The 21,731-nt window shown below is 38.2% G+C and overlaps 2 protein-coding genes across 2 annotated transcripts; one reads left to right on the top strand and one right to left on the bottom strand.

Annotated features, from left to right (window-relative positions):
• The first annotated feature begins 710 nt into the window (after positions 1–710).
• Positions 711–6,695, top strand: LOC142847255 (olfactory receptor 7E178-like). Its single transcript, XM_075967972.1, has 2 exons — positions 711–737; positions 5,751–6,695. Exons 1-2 carry the CDS (start codon positions 711–713, stop codon positions 6,693–6,695), a joined length of 972 nt encoding a protein of 323 aa, XP_075824087.1.
• An 11,227-nt stretch (positions 6,696–17,922) lies between these two features.
• LOC142847254 (olfactory receptor 7E24-like) lies at positions 17,923–18,855 on the bottom strand. Its single transcript, XM_075967971.1, has one exon. It carries the CDS (start codon positions 18,808–18,810, stop codon positions 17,923–17,925), a length of 888 nt encoding a protein of 295 aa, XP_075824086.1. The 5' UTR covers positions 18,811–18,855.
• Between the last annotated feature and the right edge of the window lie 2,876 nt (positions 18,856–21,731).

Raw genomic sequence — 21,731 nt, 5'->3', positions numbered from 1 at the left:
ACCCCAGTCAGGACTTTCCAATGCTTCATGTGTTCAAATAAACATTTACACTCATGTGACCAAATAAACTTACACTTCTGTGATCAAATAAACATCTACAATCTAAAAAAGAAAAAGAAAACATCATAGTATTTTTTTACTTTGAATACTAACTTAAAGAAAATAATGAAACTATTTTCAAACATACAGAAATTTTGAATTATTTCTTTTATTTTTGAAGAAAATCACTTCATGATTTCCCCTTTCTATTTCTTTCCTTCAAACCCTCCCATATACCACATATTGAAAAAACTTCATCCAAGTTATTGGTATCTAACATATAGATATTTTAAATAATATATAAATACATTGAATGGTAACTAGAGTTTCCCTTAAGTAAAGAAAGAGCTAAAAGATTTTAAAGATATATTTTTTCTTTTCTTTCTTTTTCACTTATAATATTAAGAATCTCTAAGGAGCTGTGATATTGTGTAACAACTTGTGTAATTATGAGTTCTGGGCATTCTGTCTCCAAGGTTGTAAAAGAGTCAATAATTACTCCCGGCCTTCAAGATTGCAAATTGAAAGTACAGGGGGACAGTGATGTGTATTCTCCTCTGGTGGATGACAGTATCAGGGGGTTATTTCATCATATATTTACATCAACCCTAGAGAAATAAGCCTGAGCCTTTCATGGGCACAAAACAAAGGAATGACTTTGGATCTTGATCATGACCCAGCAGAGAATCAACTTAAACATTTAAGTATTGAGTGGGGTGAATGATGAATAAAGAGGTCTTGGAAGGATTGGTTTTCCAGGGTGAAAAGTTCTTTAGGTAGGTGATTTATTATGCCCACTTTAAAGGGAGGTAAGGGGCTGGAGAGACGGCTCAGCAGTTAAGGGCAGTTGTGTGGCATATAGAATAGCTACTGACTTATGGAAGTTTGTCTTATATTTTTCCAAACGACTGAATTTTTTTCTAGCAGTTTTCTGCTAGTGGTGTTGGGATTTTTAATACATAAAATCATATTATCTGCAAATAGGGATAGATTGAATTCTCCTATTTGTGTCAATTTAGTATCCTTTTTATATCAGTCAGAACTTCAAGTACAATATCAAAAAGAAGTGGGGTTAGTTGACAGTCCTTTCTGATTCTTTACTTCAATGGGATTCTTTCATGCTTTTATATATTTAGAATGATTGAATGAATATATATTTAGACTGCATATTTTCATATATAGATTTCTATTATGTTTCATATGTTCCCTCTAGACCTACATTCTCTAATACTTTTTTGATGAAGGCATGTTGGATTTTGCCACAGGTTTTGCCTGTATCACTTGAGATAATTGTGGGATTTTTGTTTTTAAGCCAATTTTTGTGGCTTATTGCATTCACATGTTGAAAATTTCTGCCTCTTTGGGATAAAGCCAAGAAGATCATGGTAAATAACTCTTTTTATGTGTGTCTGTATTCTATTTGCAAGTATTTCATTGAACATTTTTGGTCTGTATTGACCAGGGATGTTAACATGAAGTTATCATTTTTGATTTGTCTGTACCTTGTTTTGATTTTGTAATGTTCTTTGATTCATTAAAGGACTTAAGATGTGGGTTTTTTTCTTTGTTTTTGAAAGTGATTTACAAAGTTTCTCTCTCTCTCTCCTGTAAAATTCTGGTAGAATTCAGCTGTAAACTGATCTGTCCCTGAATACTTTTAGTAAGAAATCTACTTTCCTCTTCCTCATTTACAATGTTTATGTTTAGTTTGTTGAATTCTGGGCTTAGTTTGGTACTTTGATGATTCTAGAGATTCGTTCACAGTGTGGGAGGTCCTTCTGTCTGTGTGTTGCTTTTCTTGGTTAATGAATAAAGAAACTGGCTTGGCCTGTTGATAGGGCAGAACTTAGGTAGGGGGAAGACTGGAGTGAATGCTGGGAGAAAGAAGGGCAGAGTCAGGGAGACACCATGGATCTGTGGCCAGAGGTAGATGTGCTGAAACTTTGCTGGTAGGCCACAAACTCATGGTGATACACAGACTAATAGAAATGGGTTAAATTAAGATATAAGAGTCAGTCAATAAGAAGTTAGAGCTAATGGGCCAAGCAGTGATTAATTAATACAATTTCTGTGTGGTTATTTTGGTTCTGAGTGGCTGGAATGAACAAATGACCTCTCCACTTACACATTCATTTCTTTTAGGTTTTCTCCCTAAAGATAGTACAGGATTTTAAAATATTCCCTTATAACAATTTCTTTGTCTGTCTAAAAGGACCATATTAAGTTAATGTACAAAATAATATAGTTTATGTAATTGGTGTTTTCATAATAATTTAACTGAAGAAAATTTTGGTTTTTTAGAAAATATATGATATATTCTGACTTTAATTTTGCTGTAATTGGAATAATTTTTAAATTAAAACAATATTATTTTCTTCTCTGTGTCAACAAAAAGGATAGATGTATTTTGCCATGATCTAAACATGTGATTTCTAATTTCCTTGGTTTTAAGAGCCTGTTGAGTTTAGTTCCTCAAAAATAGATTTGTATGAAAGGAGATTTGTAAATTGGAAACCCAAACAGAAAGTTGTAAATTATTGGGCTTGTCTTGATGGTATAAGTGGTGATCTGTAGTAATAGGGGCGGCGGCAGGGTTGCGTCCCCAAACACCCCAGCCGCCTGCCTGGTTCGGCTAGCTTATGCCCCAAATAATTACACAGACACTGTATTCTTTTAAACACTGCTCTGGCCCATTTCTAATCATCTGTGTAGCGCCCCTAGGTGCGCTTACCGGGAAGATTCTAGCCTAAGTCCATCCTGGGTCGGAGCTGGGGCATGGCGTGCGTCTTCCCTGGAGCGGGTAGCATGGCGTATCTCTGAAGGCGTCTGCTCTGGAGAGCAGAGCTGTGGAGTCTGACCTCACTTCCTCTTCCTCCCAGCCTTCCCTTCTGTTTACTCCACCCACCTAAGGGTGGGCCTATCAAATGGGCCTAGCAGTTTCTTTATTGCTTAAACAATGAAATCAACAGATTGATATGACACTCCCACATCACTTCCCCTTTTTCTGTTTAAACAAAAAAAAGGAAGGCTTTAACCTTAACATAGCAAAATTACATATAAGTTATCAAGTAAAAGTTACATCAGAAACATTTATACATATAACAAAATTGACCTTAAAATCCATACCAATGCAAATTATTCATACCTATATCATTTCCCCCTTTAAATGTAAAAGAACATTTATAAACTATATTTGGGAACATGGGCGCAGTTTTTTCTCTCCAAACTGCTTCCTGCTGAATGGGGACGTCGTTAATCAGATTATTTAGGGTGTAACCTGTGTGCCAGGTTTATCTCAGTTGGCAGTTGAGTGACGTAATTTTTTGAGGGCGTTCACAGGAACATTTCAGGAGGTCGTGGTCTATCATACCAAATCGGGATAGAAGAAATCCATAGAGTCTCATCCTCTGTGAAAACAAAAGAAGACTCTCTCCAAAGCATCATATCCTTAGACCCAAATTCTGAAATCGTAATACCCTTATATCCATTCTGGTTTAGCTTGGCAGCCCATGTAATGAAATGTCTCTCTGTACTTAGCTCCTTCACAGTCAAAAATTTTAAAGAAAACACAATAATACAAAGAATCCAGACTCTCTGTGAATTTTTCATCTTTACGCGGCTTATTTTTACTCTATCACTTTACTTTATTCTGTCTCTTTAAAGACTTTACCTTTTTTTTTTTTAAACCATTAACTTTATTCTCTATATTCTTTTTCTTCTCTCTCCCAAGCCTACGTACATTCATCCAACAGTGTGACTCATTCAGTGGTCTGAATCTGTCCTATTGTGAATCTGCAATTTTTTACTATCCAGGAGCACTTTTGATTTGCACCTTTAAATCATTAGGCGCTTAAGAATCTAAGCTGAGACATTCCTAAGTTAACTTTTTGCTTTTTGAGCGTATATCTGTGGACCAGGCTGTCTTTGAACTCTCAGAGATCCGCCTGTCTCTGCCTCCCAGGCATTGGGATTAAAGGTGTTTGCTACTACACCTTGAACTCACAGAGATCTGTTCGTCTCTGCCTTCTAGGCACTGGGATTAAAGGCGTGTGCTACCACACGTTGAAGTCACAGAGGTCTATCTCCCTCTGCCTCCCAAGTGTTGGGATTAAAGGTGTGTACTAGGACACACAACAACTCTCTTCCTTTTTTTTTTTTAAGAACTTCAACTTTTAGCTTGCATATATTTTTAACACACAGTAAACCATTTAGAAATTTTCTTTGTCTCTGAATCTCTCTTTACTGTATATCTCTCTGTTTTTTGACCACATGAGTCTTTAATTTACCAAGCAATCTCAGTAGGACTAAAGGTGTGGCTTCGCCGGCTGGATCCTTAGCTTTCCAGCCTCATGGCTGAGGTATTGGCTGTAGCCATGTTTATAGCATTTCAAGGTCCCTGCCAGCCAGCAAGCTACAACAGACAACACTCAAGTCCTCTCTCAGTAGCCGGCCCTCCTGCCTCAAACAGTCAGAGTTTGCCCTGGCAGGATGGCCCAGAAAGCTGGCATTTTTAAACAGCGCAGCTTTTTTCCTGCTACGGCTGAAAACCGAAAAGCATGCATTCAGCTTTTCATCAACACTGTTTAAGTGTTTTGTGGCAGGACCTCTTAATGAGCCGCAGAGTTTTGCAGCTAAAGCTGAGTCAGGAAGCCTCTTGAGGCTACCAGGTAGGAGCGGCACTCAGCACTTTAATTCTGAGACTGAGCGTGCAGCACAGAAATTCTTTTCATCCAAGTTACATCCAGATCTGACACGCAGAGCACTAAGCAGTCTGAAAACACATCTCTGTATGGCAGCAGAAATCCGCCATGCTCTTCCGCCTGCCTAAGCCTGATTCTGCCTTCTGCCCAGGAGCAGGCACGGAGCTCTGAGTCATCGTCAAGGTCTCAGAGCACTCTCCTTCAGATCCCAAGCGGGAACACAAACATAAAGCCAGAGTTTGCACTGGCGGCACAGCCCCAGGAAGCCACTCTTTGAAATGACACAGCGTTTTTTCTGCTGCTGTTGCCGAATCAGGAAATCTCTCTACAGCACGCCACCAACAAACAGCAAAAATCTGTGTTAAACTCTCTCTCACTTATTTTTAAGCCTTCTCAGGTTTTTTAAGTAGGTTTAGTTAGCCACACGTCTGGGCGTCATTTGTAGTAATAGGGGCGGCGGCAGGGTTGCGTCCCCAAACACCCCAGCCGCCTGCCTGGTTCGGCTAGCTTATGCCCCAAATAATTACACAGACACTGTATTCTTTTAAACACTGCTCTGGCCCATTTCTAATCATCTGTGTAGCGCCCCTAGGTGCGCTTACCGGGAAGATTCTAGCCTAAGTCCATCCTGGGTCGGAGCTGGGGCATGGCGTGCGTCTTCCCTGGAGCGGGTAGCATGGCGTATCTCTGAAGGCGTCTGCTCTGGAGAGCGGAGCTGTGGAGTCTGACCTCACTTCCTCTTCCTCCCAGCCTTCCCTTCTGTTTACTCCACCCACCTAAGGGTGGGCCTATCAAATGGGCCTAGCAGTTTCTTTATTGCTTAAACAATGAAATCAACAGATTGATATGACACTCCCACATCAGTGATCCTCAAGAGAAAATTTTGCTTGTAATAATTTGAATTTAAAATATATGGGTTTCCCCTTTTTAAACTATTTCTTTTATATTTGAGATTATAATGTAATTATGCCTTATTTTATGTAATTTTTCCAATTAATTTTGTTTACCCAAAGGTGTCCAAACAATACAGAAGCACAAAACCTACCAGTTGTCTCACAATTCCATCTCATGAGCCTCTCAGAGGATCCAGAACTGCAGCCCATCCTCTTTGGATTGTTCTTATTAATGTATGTAGTTACAGTGCTTGGAAACCTGCTCATCATCCTGGCTGTCACCTCTGATTCCCAGCTCCATAACCCAATGTATTTCTTTCTCTCCAACCTCTCCTGGTCTGACATCTGTTTCATCTCCACCACAGTTCCAAAGATGATTTGGGATATTCAAACTCAAAGCAGAGACATCTCCTATGTGGGCTGCCTAACACAGATGTCTATGTTCATAATTTTTGCATGTATGGATAGTATGCTTCTGACTGCAATGGCCTATGACAGGTTTGTGGCGATCTGTCATCCCCTGCATTACACAACCATTATGAACCCTCACCTCTGTGCATTCTTAGTTTTGATATCTATTTTGGCCAGTCTTTTAGACTCTCAGGTACACAATTTGGTTGTGCTCCAAATTACATACTTCAGGGATATTCAAATCTCTAACTATTTTTGTGATCCTTCACCACTCCTAAATCTTGACTGTTATGAAATGTTCAGCAAAATCATAGTCACACATTTTATTGGTGCCTTTTTTGGTATATTTCCAACCTCAGTGATCCTTTTCTCTTACTATAAAATTATTTCTTCCATCAAGAGAGTTCCATCAACAAGTGGAAAATATAAAGCCTTCTCCACCTGTGGATCTCATCTTTCAGTTGTTTGCTTATTTTATGGAACATCCGTTGGAGTATATGTTGGCTCAACTGTATCAAATTCTCCAAAAAACTGTGCAGTAGCTTCACTGATGTACACAGTGGTCACACCTATGCTGAATCCTTTCATCTACAGCCTAAGGAACAGGGACATTAAAAGTGCCCTCTGGAGGTTTCAGAAAAGAACAATATAATTGCACAAACCCTTCCATCATTTCTGAAGGATGAGTTGTTATTCCAACTATTTACACCTAAAAACACAACTTCTTTGGTATTATGGCTTTCATTCCACTCCACTACTACATAAATGTATATTCGTTCAGTTTGCCCTTAATTGAATTCAATAAGACTTCAATTGTCTTCTCTTAAGCATAAACAAATCATTTATATCCAGAAAGACCCACAACAACTGAGTAAAAACCCCAGGTTTAAAGTGAAACAGTTAAGTAACATTATATTTTCACAAGACATACCCCTCTCTAAAGTCCATGTAAACTATATTTTAAAATATATATTTAAATTAATATATCTGGGGTTATATTAAAGTTTTAAAATACTGATGAATTAAGAAATAATTTCAGCTGAGTGGTTGTGTAGCATGTCTTTAATCCCAGCTCTTGGGAAATAGAGGCAGGTGGATTTCTGTGAGTTCACAGACAGCCTGGTCTACAAGAGCTCATTCTAGGACAGCCACAACTGTTACATGGAGAAACCCTGTCTTGGGAAAACAAAACAAAACAAATAATACTCAACTTCACTATTTGGCATATAAATTCAAATCAAAACTAAACTGATACTTCATCTCATCCCAGTAACAATGGCAGTGATTAAAAAAACAAATAGCAGTAAATTATACTTGAGATATGAACAAAAGAGGATATATATATATATATATATATATATATATATATATATATATATATATGGAATATAAACTAGTGCAGTAATATTGTAGTCATATGGAACAATTAAATAATGCTCTTCCTTATAACCCTCAGCTCTTCTATTCCTGATTATTTGTACAAAAATTCTAAGTCAACAAATCAAAGAAATAATTTCCTGTAAATGTTTATTTCAGCTTTATTCACAATAGCTAAGTTTCAAAGGCACCTGCATCTCCAAACATAGAGGAATAAATAAAGAAAATATGAGATTTTTTTTTACACAAAGAACATTGGCCATGATTAACAAAATCGTTTCATTTGCAGAAAGAATAGATCCATCTAGAAATAATCATATTAAGTAAGTTTTGCAAGTTTCAGAAAGATAAATAATTTCTTATTAAACTCATAGGGATGTTTTTCTCAACTACTTCTGCTACTTTTGTTTAATATCCCATGACTTCTTGGAGCAGTATTGTGTACCTACATGATGTTCTTCTGTTTTTAATTTTCTTTAATTAGGTATTTTGAAACTAATCTATTAATCAATGTTTTCATGGGCAATTTCATATATCCTTAGTCTTTGTGAACTCACTTCTGTAGTGGGAGAGGCTGCTTATTCGTTTCCTGGCCACCCAGACTCCTGAAATAATTACACAGAGACTATATCACTTAAATCCCTGCTTGGCCTATTAGCTCTAGCTTTTTATTGGCTAGCTCTTACATCTTAATTTAACCATCTCTATTAATCTGTGTATCACCATGTGGCTGTGGCTTATCAGCAAGGTTCTGGCTCATCACTTCCTGGCAGCAGCTACATGGTTTCTCTTGACTATGCCTTCTTTCTCCCAGCATTCAGTTTAGTTTCCTCTACCTACCTCTCTTCTGCCCTATAACAGACCAAGGCAGTTTCTTTATTCATTAATCAATAAAAGCAACACATATACAGAAGGACCTCCCACATCACACTTTCTACCCACTACCTCTGAACTCCTATATTCTCCTTTCACCTTCCATGCTTATAGCTATAATAACTAATATACCTCTGTCTTATATCGTGTTTCATGCTATAGCCATGAATAATAAATTTAAATTATTGGACTGCAAGATAGTAAGTTTCCACATTGGTTTATCTTGCACCTTTGTTGACTTCTGAGAACTTTCTATGACCCTTCTGGGATATGCCGTATTTCATCAAACATGCCTTCTTTTTACTCTTGTCTTACCTATAATTCAGACTCCTATAATGCATTCCTTCACCAATGGCCTATTTTTACTTTACCTGATTTTATTCATACTTCATGTGAAACAGACTAAAACAAAAGATAAAAAGCTAATATCTACACATGAGAGAGAACATTCACTATTTCTCTTTCAGGGCCCTAGGTGCTTGGGTCAGTTTCTTTCCAGTCCCTTTTATTTATCTATAATTTTTATTCTTTCAATTTTTACTACTACTTACTATTCCATTGTATATATATACCACATTTTAATCTATTCTACTGTCGGGCTTCTAAGTCCTTTCCATGTCCTAGCTATTGTGTGTGGAGAAGAAATGAACAATGTTGTATAAGTATCTTTGTAGTAGGATAAGGTACAAAAGGTGCATATTCAGGAGTTCAGAGCTGGGCATAATAATAGCTTTCTTTCCATTTTTGTATTAGAAACCTCTAGACCAGTTTCCAAGGTGATAACAGTAGTTTGCATTTCTATCAACAGGAAATAAACTAAACTTTGTTTAGTTCTTTGTTTTCTATGTTCTTGTTGTTTTGTTTTCTGAGCTCTCTGTATAAATTATCAATACTAATCCTCTGATCAATGAAACTCTAAAGATTTCTCGCTTTATCCAGGATGACTAATCTCACTTGACAGTTTTCTGTACCCAGAAGTTTTGTGAGATTCCATTTGTCAATTTTTCACATTTTCTATACTACTGGAGTAGATTAGAAAATCTCTACCTCTGCCTATACTTTGGAGCCTAATCCCTACTTGCAGAGATTAGGGATTTTCCAGTGTTAGGATTATTGTTTCCAGTGTTATGTGTAGTTCCTTAATTCACTTGGAATTGTACTTTGTACAGAATAAGGGATGAGGATTTGGGAAGATTTGTTTAATTTTCTCTTTTCATCTTCCTGTTGAAATCCAGTTTTCCCAGCAATATTTATTTGAAATGCTGTTCAACTTCCTATGTGTGTTTTCTGGCATCTTGAAATAAAACAGGGTAGCTGTAGTTCTGTCCTCTACTCTACCTCATGTATCTGTGTTTCTGTTTTGTCTCAGTACGGTTGGCTCTGCTATTAATTCTACAGCTCTGAAGTATTATCTGAAATCTAAAAACTGTTAATACTTCACATAAGATTTGATTTCTTAGCATTGCTTTGGCTGACTATACCTGGGATTTTTTTAATTTTTTATTTTTTTTTTGAAAAAAAATTTCTGCCTCCTCCCAGCCTCCCATTTCCCTCCCCCTCCTCCCACTCCTCTTCTCCTCCCCCCAGTCCTCTCCCCCTCCCTCTCCAGTCTGAAGAGCAGTCAGGGTTCCCTGCCCTGTGGAAAGTCCAAAGTCCTTCCCCCTCCATCCTGGTCTAGGAAGGTGAACATCCAAACTGGCTAGGCTCCCACAAAGCCAGAACATGAAGTAGGATCAAAACCCAGTGACATTGTCCTTGGCTTCTCAGCAGCCCTCATTGTCCGCCATATTCATAGAGTCCGGTTTTATCCCATGCTTTTTCAGTCACAGTCCAGCTGGCCTTGGTGAGCTCCCAATAGATCAGCCCCACTGTCTCCGTGGGTGGGTGCACCCCTTGTGGTCCTGACTTCTTTGCTCATGTTCTCCCTCCTTCTGCTCCTCATTGGGTCACTGGGAGCTCAGTCCGGTGCTCCAGTGTGGGTCTCAATCTCCATCCATTGCCAGATGAAGGTTCTATGGTGATATGCAAGATATTCATCAGTATGGCTATAGGATAGGGTCATTTCAGGTTCCCTATCCTCAGCTGCCCAAGGAACTAACTGGGGACATCACCCTGGGCAGCTGGGAGCCCCTCTAGGTCCAAGTCTCTTGCCAACCCTAAGATGACTCCCTTAATTAACATATGTGCTTCCCTGCTCCCCTATCCAACCTTCCTTTATCCCAATCATCCCGTTTCCCCAAGTTCCCCCCATCCTCCCCTTCTTACTTTTCTCTCCCCATCTCCCCTTACCCCCCTCCCACCCCACCCCCAAGATCCCAATTTTTTGCCCGGCAATCTTGTCTACTTCCCATAACCAGGAGGATACCTATATGTTTTTCTTTGGGTTCACCTTCTTATTTAGCTTCTTTAGGATATCAAATTATAGGCTCACTGACCTTTATTTATGGCTAGAAACCAATTATGAGTGAGTACATCCCATGTCTATTTTTTTGGGGTCTGGGTTACCTCACTCAGGATAGTGTTTTCTATTTCCATCCATTTGCATGCAAAATTTGAGAAGTCATTGTTTTTTACCACTGAGTAGTACTCTAATGTGTATATATTCCACACTTTCTTCATCCATTCTTCCATTGAAGGACATCTAGGTTGTTTCCAGATTCTGACTATTACAAATAATGCTGCTATGAACATAGTTGAACAAATGCCCTTTGATGTGGGAGTGTCATATATCAATCTGTTGATTTCATTGGTTAAGCAATAAAGAAACTACTTGGCCCTGATAGGTTAAAACATAGGTGGGAGGAGTAAACAGAACAGAATGCTGGGAGGAAGAGGAAGTGAGCTCAGAGAGACGCCATGCTCCCCTCTCCCTGGCGGAAGCGAGAGCTCTGCTCTCTGAGGAACACGTGATGAAGCTCTGACCCAGGATGGACATAGGCTAGAATCTTTCCCGGTAAGACTGATGCTACACAGATTATTAGAGATGGGTTGATCAGGATATGAGAATTAGCCTTTAAGGGCTAGAGTTAATGGGCCAAGCAGTGTTTAAAAGAATACAATTTGTGTGTTGTTATTTCGGGGCATAAGCTAGCCAGGCGGCCAGGGTACAGGGAAAGCAGCCCCGCCGCTCCTATTACAACAGCCCTTGTCATATGATCGGGCATCTCTTGGGTATATTTCTAAGAGTGGCATTGCTAGATCCAGGGGTAAGTTGATCCCGAATTTCCTGAGAAACTGCCACACTGCTTTCCAAAGTGGTGCACAAGTTTGCATTCCCACCAGCAATGGATGAGGGTACCCCTTCCTCCACAAATTCTCCAGCAAAGGCTATCATTGGTGTTTCTGATTTTAGATATTCTGACAGGTATAAGATGATATCTCAAAGTTGTTTTGATTTGCATTTCCCTGATTTCTAAGGAGGCTGAGCATGACCATAAGTATCTTTTGGCCATTTGAACTTCTTCTGTTGAGTATTCTCTGTTCAGATCAGTGTCCCATTTTTTAATTGGGTTAATTAGCATTTTAAAGTCTAGTTTCTTGAGTTCTTATATATTTTGGAGATAAGACCTTTGTCTTTTGCGGCGTTGGTGAAGATCTCCCAGTCAGTGGGTTGCCTTTTTGTCTTAGTGACAGTGTCCTGTGCTTTACAGAAGCTTCTCAGTTTCAGGATGTCCCATTTATCCAATGTTGTCCTTAATGTCTGTGCTGCTGGGGTTATACCTAGGAAGCGACCTCCTGTGCCCATCTGTTGTAGGGTACTTCCCACTTTCTCTTCTATCAGGTTCAGTGTGTTCTGATTGATATTGAGGTCTTTGATCCATTTGGACTTGAGTTTTGTGCATGGTGATAGATATGGATCTATTTTCATTCTTCTACAGGTTGACATCCAGTTGTGCCAGCAACATTTGTTGAAGATGCTTTATTTCTTCCATTGTATACTTTTAGCTCCTTTATCGAAAATGAGGTGTTCATAGGTTTGTGGGTTAAAATCCGGGTCTTCTATATGATTCCATTGGTCGACTTCTCTGTTTTTATGCCAATATCACACTCTTTTTATTAGTGTAGCTCTGTAATAGACTTTGAAGTCAGGGATGATAATGCCTCCAGAAGTTCCTTTATTGTATAAGATTGTTTTGGCTATCCTGGGTTTTTTGTTTTTCCATATAAAGTTGATTGTTGTCCTCTCAAGATCTGTGAAGAATTTTGATGGGACCTTGATGGGGATTGCATTGAATCTATAAATTGCCTTTGGTAGAATTGCCATTTTTACTATGTTGATCCTCCCAATCCAAGAGCAAGGGAGATCCTTCCATTTTCTGGTATCCTCTTCAATTTCTTTCTTCAGTACCTTAAAGTTCTTGTCAAATAGATCTTTCACTTCTTTGGTTAGAGTTACCCCAAGATATTTTATGTTGTTTGTGGCGATCGTGAAAGGTGATGCTTCTCTGATTTCCCTCTCTGCTTCCATAGCAGGGATAATAACTATATGTTTTTCTTTGGGTTCACCTTCTTATTTAGCTTCTTTAGGATCACAAATTATAGACTCAGTGACCTTTATTTATGGTTAGAAACCAATAATGAGTAAGTACATCCCATGATCCTCTTTTTGGGTCTGGGTTACCTCACTCAGGATAGTGTTTTCTATTTCCATCCATTTGCATGCAAAATTTGAGAAGGAAATGACCCTATCCTATAGCCATACTGATGAATATCTTGCATATCACCATAGAAGCTTCATCTAGCGATGGATGGAGATAGAGACAGAGACCCACACTGGAGCATCGGACTAAGCTCCTAAAGTCTTAATGAGGAGTGGAAGGAGGGAGAACATGAGCAAGGAAGTCAGGACCACGAGGGGGCACCCACCCACTGAGACAGTTGGGCTGATCTATTGGGAGCTCACCAAGGTCAGCTGGACTGTGACTGAAAAAGTATGGGATAAAACTGGACTCTCTGAACATGGTGAACAATGAGGGCTGATGAGAAGCCAAGGACAATGGCATGGGGTTTTGTTCCTACTTCATGTTCTGGCTTTGTGGGAGCCTAGCCAGTTTGGATGTTCACCTTCCTAGACCTGGATGGAGGGGGGAGGACCTTGGACTTTCCACAGGGCAGGGAATCCTGACTGCTCTTCGGACTGGAGACGGAGGGGGAGAGGAGTGGGGGGAGGGGGAGAGGGGCGGAGGAGGGGAAGGGAAATGGGAGGCTGCGAGGAGGCAGAAATTTTTTTCAATAAAAAAATAAATAAATAAAAATAGAAAAAGAATATAATATGAAGAAAAACTGAATCCCAATATCCAATAAATGGATGTATCACAATAATCATATAAGCCTTGCAGAATACAATCCACAGTATTAACAAAAAAGTTACTAAATGATTCTATAGTAATGTTTCCGCCATTATATAACTTTCAGGTTTATTGATTCATTAATTACCAGTTATGGAAATTGTTTTAGGTGTAATATTCTTTATTGTCCAGCAGGTGTCATGGTTGCAGAGTCACAACTAGCAGCGATGCAACCAGTGGCAACATGAACAGTTCTGAGCCGCTTTGGTTTCCTGCCTTGGTACTGGTTAAATACTGAGAAATATGCTTTGCTTGATACATTAAAAGCAATTAAATCAATTCCATACATGGAACAAGAATCCTAAAACTCACAGGTAGGGAGCACAAACTGAAGCTGCACAAGTCTCCACGTGGCAAGGAACGCAACAGTGGGGGAGGCGATGTTCACAAGCTTGGGAAATTTCCAAGTCACTGAATGCAGTTATCTCTTCTGTGGAGGGAATTTTACAAAAAGTTGCTTAGGTTAAAGCAAGCCAAGTAGGCAGGGTTGGGAGACTTTCTAGACTGTGCACCTTTAAGCTGGTCCACCTGGTAGGTGTGGAGTCTACATCCTGGGCGCCAGATGAAGAAGGACACTTAAAAGAAATCTCACACTAGCTCAGAATTGAGAATAATAAAGGGTTATTTATTTAGGGGCACACTCACAGATCATAGTCTTCTGCTGAAACAGGGAACAGCAACCAAATCATGCAGCTGGAAAAGAGGCCGGGGGTGTGCTTTACATTGGTATATATAGTATAAGAGGCCATGCCCAAGTGGGCAGGTAACTTACAGGCTACTGGTGGTAGGAATTCCAAAGCACTTTAGAGTCTGTACTGGAACTAGCTCTTATAGACCAGCTTGGCTTCAAAATCACAGAGATCCACCTGCCTTTGCCTCCTGAGTGCTGGGGTTAAAGGCGTGTGATTCCACTGCCCTGCTAAATTTAGTATTTTTTATGCAATGTCTTTCTCAATTTAGTGTGATTTAAAATTTTCTGGGTATGGTAGTCTCTACTGACATTTATTATCTATAAAGTTTGCATAATATCTATCTAGGTATTTAAATCTTCTGACTTTAAGAGTCTATGTTGAAAAATCATCTGCCATTATTGGATCTGCCTTTATATGTTACTTGGTCTTTTTCCCTTGCAGCTTTTCATATTCTTTCTTTGTTCTGTATGCTTAATGCTTTGATTATTATGTGTTGTAAGGAATTTCTTTTCTGGGACAGTCTATTTGATTTCTGTACCTTGATAAGGACCTCCTTTTTGATTGATGATTCTTTTGAATATGTTTTTTGTGCCTTTGGCCTGGATTTCGTTTCCTTACTCTATTTCTACTCTTAGACTTGATCTCCTTATGTATTATCATAATGAGTTGCAAAATATAAATATTAAGAAAAACAAGAAAATACATGGTAAAATTCAACATTTCTTCATGGAAGTTATTAAAGCAACATATCTCAAACTAACTAAGCCAAGAAAAAGAATCTGATATTATACTTAATTGTAAAAAATAGAAACAACATATTTCAAGGTGTGTACCTGAAATGAAATACAACTTCTCTAAGCTTTGTTTATATCATATACTATACGTGCATGCCAGACTTCACAGAAAAATTGAAAAAAATATACTCTACTGATTCCCTAATTTTCTCTGTTCTCACATGCCATAATCTTCAAAAATAGTTATGCCTGTCAATAAAAGTTCTAGTTGCCACAAACTGGACAAAATCCAGTTTTCCTCAAACTTATGAGTGGATAATGGAATATTGCTGATCTATAAATAAAAATATTATTATGAAACTCACAGATAAATGAATAGAGTTAGAAACAATCGTTCTCAGTAAAATAACTCAGACCCAGAAACATAAAATATTGTGGATATTACTTTTGTATTTCTAGGTGTCTTGCTTCATTCACAATACCTGCCAATAAATGAACATGAGAAGAGGCATTGAAAGTATCCGAGATAGACTGCACTGAAAAGGGTTTAGGGGAATTAAAGAATGGAAAATATGAAATTGGGATGAACATGACAGAATGTTAGAAGAGGGAAGCTGAAAGGAATAAATAACAGTAATTTTCAAAACAAAAAGAAATATGGATACCTACTACTATATAAACTTTCTAAAATATGTGTTTTTAGCATCCTCACACATGTCAGAAAACCAGATTAAATTCAGCGAGTCAAGCCAGGCAGTGATGCATGCCTTTAATCCCAACACTTGGGAGGCAGAGGCAGGCTGATCTCTGTGGGTTTAAGGCCAGCCTGGTCTGCAAGAACTAATCCCAGGACTGACAACAAAGCATAAGAAAAACTTCAGTGAGTCTTTCTCTGTCTCTCTCTGTCTCTCTCTCTCTCTCTCTCTCTCTCTCTCTCTCTCTCTCTCTCTCACACACACACACACACACACATACACACATACATACACACAATAGTAAAGAATAATAAAAGGTAAAGAAAAAAGACATGAAAGTAGAAAAAGTATTAGTAAGAATGAGATTTTCAGAAGGAAATAGATAAGAGAGATTAATATAATGAGAATGATAAAAATAAGCTTTATTTGTATAAATCAATAGTCATATTTGTTTTCACCCTAAATGAAAGCAGCCAAGTTAAACTTCTGTACTTATGCAGTCATGTCATCTATGCTATAAGGATAATCAACTATTTTCTGTGGCCTAAGGCAGCTCATACTCAGTACTGTGGACTGGACAAAGTCCAAGATATATTGTGGTCACAAGTGCTAAGAGTGTATATATATCTTTTGTTTTGTAAAATATACATTCTATCAAAATGCCTCTTAAATATTGTACCATTAGACTGTCATTACTCTCATAATTGTTCAAGGAACTTTCCATTTATACAGTTTGACAACTAATGTTAAGATTCATAGTTGATCAAAATGATAAGAATAATTGTGTATATCTTTAAATATCAAACCAGTATTACCCATCTAGGGCTCAGGAATCATCACAGAAAAGGAGGCAGAAAGACATAATAGCCTGATAACTACTTAGATAGCAGTGAAATGCTGTTTTATGGCCATTATACTCATATACTCACAATAATTGTCTGTGTAGGGCTTCCACAAGACCTAGTGCAGAAACCTAACATATCATAAAGGGCTCATAGAACTTGTCCCATACATCAAAGCTAATATCAGTCTAATGTAGGGGAAGTCATTGTCCGCAGTGATAATAAGCACTGTGAGACACTAGCAGTTCAGTAGATCACTTCATCTCATGTATATGTGTGTAGCCTAAGTTAACCCAGTTGATCACAAAAAACCCCAGAGAGATAAGAAAGTGGAATGTGAACTTGGTAGAAGGAGTGAGAGTTTGTTGGGTTTGGAGAAGTATAAGAGATAATGGAGATCGGACTGCCCACAGGGCAGGGAACCCTGACTGCTCTTAGGACTGGAGAGGGAGGGGGAGAGGAGGGGGTGTGGGGAGTGGGGGGAGGGGGAGGAAAAAGGGAGGTGGGGAGGAGGTGGAAATTTTTAATTTAAAAAAATTTAATAAACAAAAGAGATAATGGAGAGATGATTATTTTGGACCATAATCTATCATATTTATTTATGAAATTTTCAAAGAATAAATGAAAAGAAATGAATTCAATTACAATGAATTCAATTATCATGAGAATGCTTACTGAAGACCATAAACATTAAGCAGTAATTGGCTCTAGAATTAAGTGAAATGTCCATTAGATCAATTTTAAAACCTCTAATCTGACCTTTGAATTACATATTGATAATATTGCTGAATAGAGATTTTAGACCCAGCTGTACATAACACACACATACATACACGCACACACACACACACACATGTGTGCACACGCACACACACACATACACATTTGGGGACAACAGTCAAAATACCATTCATATTCAGAAATTATTCACATTCTTGAACTGAAATTTTTGCAACAATTTGTTGAAATTATTGCCATTCAACATTCATCCCAACAACCAGTGACCATATTTTTTTGGTTTTTCAAGACAGGATTTGTATGTGTAACAGCCCTGGCTGTCCTAGAACTAGCTCTTGTAGACGATGAAGGCCTCAAACTCACAGAGATCCACCTGTCCCTGCCTCCCATTTGCTGGGATTAAAGGTGTGCATCAACACCACCAGGCAATGTGATACTATTTTAAAAAGAAAAATTAAAAACAACCAAACAACAACAATAAAAACATGATGCAGAATTTAACTCATGGGCTTCAAAAACATTGTGACCAACAGATTTTATTTCTAGTCATTGTCCTAAATGGAAGTCATGGGCTATGAGATTAGAAAACTCTACCTCGTAATCTCTTCAAGGCATTACTGAAATCTCTATTCCTGAGGCTATAGATGAAGGGGTTGAGCATAGGGCTCACTGCAGTATATATCAGTGAGGCCACTGCATTCTTTCGTGGAGAATGTGACACAGCTGAGCCAAGGTACACACCAATCCCCGTTCCATAAAATAAACAGACTACTAGCAGGTGAGAACCACAAGTGGAGAAGGCTTTATATTTCCCACTTGAGGAGGGGATTTTCAGAATAGAGAAAAAAATTTTGCAGTATGAGAAAATGATCCCTAGAACAGGAAAAATACCAAGTATGACACCAATAAAATATATTACTACGTTACTCATGAGTGTATCAGTACAGGCAAGATTAAGGAGTTGAGAAGGGTGACAGAAGAAATTTTCAATTTCCACATCCTTGAAGCAAGTAACTTGCAAGGCAATCAAATTGTGCAGCTGTGAATCAAAAATACTCACTGAGAATGACAACAAAATTAAGATAACACAAACCTGAGGATTCATAATTACTGTATAATAAAGGGGGTGGCAAATGGCAACAAAACGATCGTAAGCCATCACAGTTAGAATCATGTCATCCATACATACGAAAAGGAGGAAAAAAGACATTTGTGTTAAGCAGCCTGCATAGGAAATTATTCTGCTGTGCATGTTAATGCCCACAATCATTTTTGGGATTGTAGTAGATATGAAAAAGATGTCAACCAAAGACAAGTTGGACAGAAAGAAATACATAGGTGTGTGGAGATGGGAGTCAAGGACGATGACCAGGATGATGAGCAGGTTCCCAAGCATCGTGACCAGGTACATGGCTAAGAATAATCCAAAGAGGAGAAGCTGCAGCTCTGGATCCTCTGAGAGCTCCATGAGATGGAATTCCAAGACACCTGTGCGATTCTCTATCTCTTCATTAACCACAACCCTTTTAAAAAAGAGAATTTATTTAAATAATGAGACAAGTAAAAAAGCACCCAAAACTCATATATTTCTTATGCAGATCCTCAGGAATAAAAGTCTACCACTTGAGATTCATAAGCCCACTAACATGGATTGCACAGGCACTAAGACCAAGCAATATATAGGACTTCACGAAACTGAAACAGACACCATTCAGGCAAAGCAACAGATTACTGAATGGGAAAAGATCTTTAGCAATTAGACATCCATTAGAAGTTTAATATCTAAAGTATATGGGAAAATTATGGACATCAAGAAAACAAGTAACTAAATTAAAAATGAGGTATAGAACTAAGTATTGAGTTTTCAAAAGATGAAACATAAATGGCTAAGAAATACTGAAAGAAATGTTCAACATTCTTAGTCATCAGGGAAATGTAAATCAAAACTACTCTGAGATTTGAACTTAATACCCACCAGACTGGCCAAGATGGATAAAACAAATGACATCTCATGTTGGTGGGGATGAAAGGAAGCTAGAACACCTAGGTATTGCTGATGGGAGCATAAACTTGTACAGTCACAAGTCCTTAGTGTTTTCAATGGGAGGTGGGAATAGAACCTTAAGATCTAACTCTACCACTCTTGAGGACACCCAAACAAGAACTTTAAATAAATTGACTGGGTAAAGTTCTCTGATTGCCAGTGCATCACCTACCTTTGATGTCATTCTTAATCACTTGTGTTAGTTTTTCTCTAAAAAGAGATAACCTTATCTCCCAATATCCTATTTAGTAAGATTTCAGGTCAATATTATACTAGTAGTCTGTTCAGTTTCATGATACACAAATAAATTTCAACATGCCATTTTTCCAGTAAAGGAAATAGTGCCACAGAATGGAGTTCAGAAAATAAATATATTTGTTGGCTATCAAATTCTCAAAGAATAAATGAAATATTAAGTAATTGAAATAATTCAATAAAATTAAAGAAACAAAATATTTCAATAAGATGGTAAAAGATAGAAAAATCCTACCTATGCAATATGAGTAGAACCTAAAGAAGGTCTTGGATTTGAAGTCGTTGAAAAAAATGCATTTAATGGCATGGGCTGCTTAGCAATTAGTACTGCTTGACAATGTTTCAGAATTTCAATATTGCAGATCACACTTCTCCAGGACCCTTTTACTTTCAATTTTAATGATTCCTAGTACGTATTATGGGATTTCCCTATTGTCTTTTCCTTTGGGAAACTTTGTGCAGACTTTGAAGAATGAAAATATATAAAATGGAAGCCTCTTTAAAGAAAACAATTCTTTGGAAAAATCCCCACCACTGTGAAACCATAAAGTTTGATGACTTAGCACATACGAATCCCCACTATGCCTCCTGATTACACCAAGAACAGGAAAGTTAGAGATTTACTAATTGGACACACATCACACCAAGGACTAAAGCACACAATCCAGATCCAGATCCTAAGGTCATTAAGGACAAGAGTTAAAAATTATAGAGGAATCAGAATAGTGCTATGTAGTGAGAAAAGAGTAAGACCTTGGACCTTCCCATTTGGGAACATATGAGCAGAACAGATAGATACAGTAAGACTAACACACAAAGGAGTGAAATTAGGGAATAGTACAGTATAATGCTGCATCGAGACCCTCGAGGAATGAAAATTACTCTTAAAATGCAGTACTGTATCTGGTCCCCAGAAAAACATCCTTTTCCCAAGGTCAGACATTTGGATAAGAGTCTCCATTGCCTCAGGAGAGAAAATTCCTGTTCATTAAAAACAGTCATTAACCTTATCTCTAGCAAGAAGAACTTGTGACTCTTCCACTGGCTTAATGGGGAGTTAATAAACCTCAGAAAACAATAGACATTTAGATCCTTGTTGAACTTTTCACTTTTATCTCAGAAAAAAAAAATGTTGTAATGAAGTTAATGACCAATCTTGTCCCAGAGGATTGAGCCTGCTTTTTTCAATCCTGTCTGTGGCTAAAATATTGAGTATAAAATGTGTAGCTTTTTTCTTTTTATTTTACTTAATTAACATTTTCATTTATTTTACATATGGGCCACAGTTTCTCCTCCCTCCTTTCCTGCAGTCCCCCTACCCATCCACTCCCCTTCCCATCCACTCCTCCTTTCTCTCTATTCAGAAAGGGGCAGGGCTCCCTTGGTCTTAAGCAAAGTTTATCACATCAAGTTGAGGTAGGACTGATCTACCCACACATCAAGGCTGGCCAATGTAATCCAGCATGCGAAATAGGTTCTCAAAAGTCAGCTAAGTGCCTGGGACAGATCCTGATCGCATTGCTAGGAGCCTCACAAACAGAACAAACTATACAACTGTCACACACATGCAGAGGGTCTAGGTCAGTCCCATGCAGTTTCCCTAACTGTTGGCCCAGAGTTCAGGTCAGCTGCCTCTGTGGGTTCCCTTTTTCCACAAACATGCAGGCAGCAATCTGGATTCATCCTCAGATCATATCAGTCCCTGCCCCTACTGACTCCACACATCTTTTTTGGGACCTTAACCTGGAGAAGGTCTCTGGCATTTCATAATTTCTTTAATCATGGTACTTTTTAATTTTTTATTTTAATAGAATACACCATCCTCTCTTCCTTTTACTCCCTCCAGTCTTAAACATCTACACCCCTTGCTCACTCACAAATCAATCACAGTAGACTTAAAACATACAAAATACTATCCTTATAAAAATAATTAGCTGATGAATAGTTTCATATGACATTGGAATTGGATAATGGAACCCTCCATAATATGTTTCAGTCTAAAGTACATCTGCCTGTGTCTGCCAATGTATCCTTCCTTCTCATTGAGGAAATTTTCTCTCAATATTTTGATATCTGTGTGAAAAAATAAT

This window comes from Microtus pennsylvanicus, chromosome 3 (genome assembly GCF_037038515.1).
Source record: "Microtus pennsylvanicus isolate mMicPen1 chromosome 3, mMicPen1.hap1, whole genome shotgun sequence".
Taxonomy (NCBI): Eukaryota; Metazoa; Chordata; class Mammalia; order Rodentia; family Cricetidae; genus Microtus; species Microtus pennsylvanicus.
Note: the sequence above shows the minus strand (reverse complement) of the source record. Positions and strands in the feature narration are given on the sequence as shown.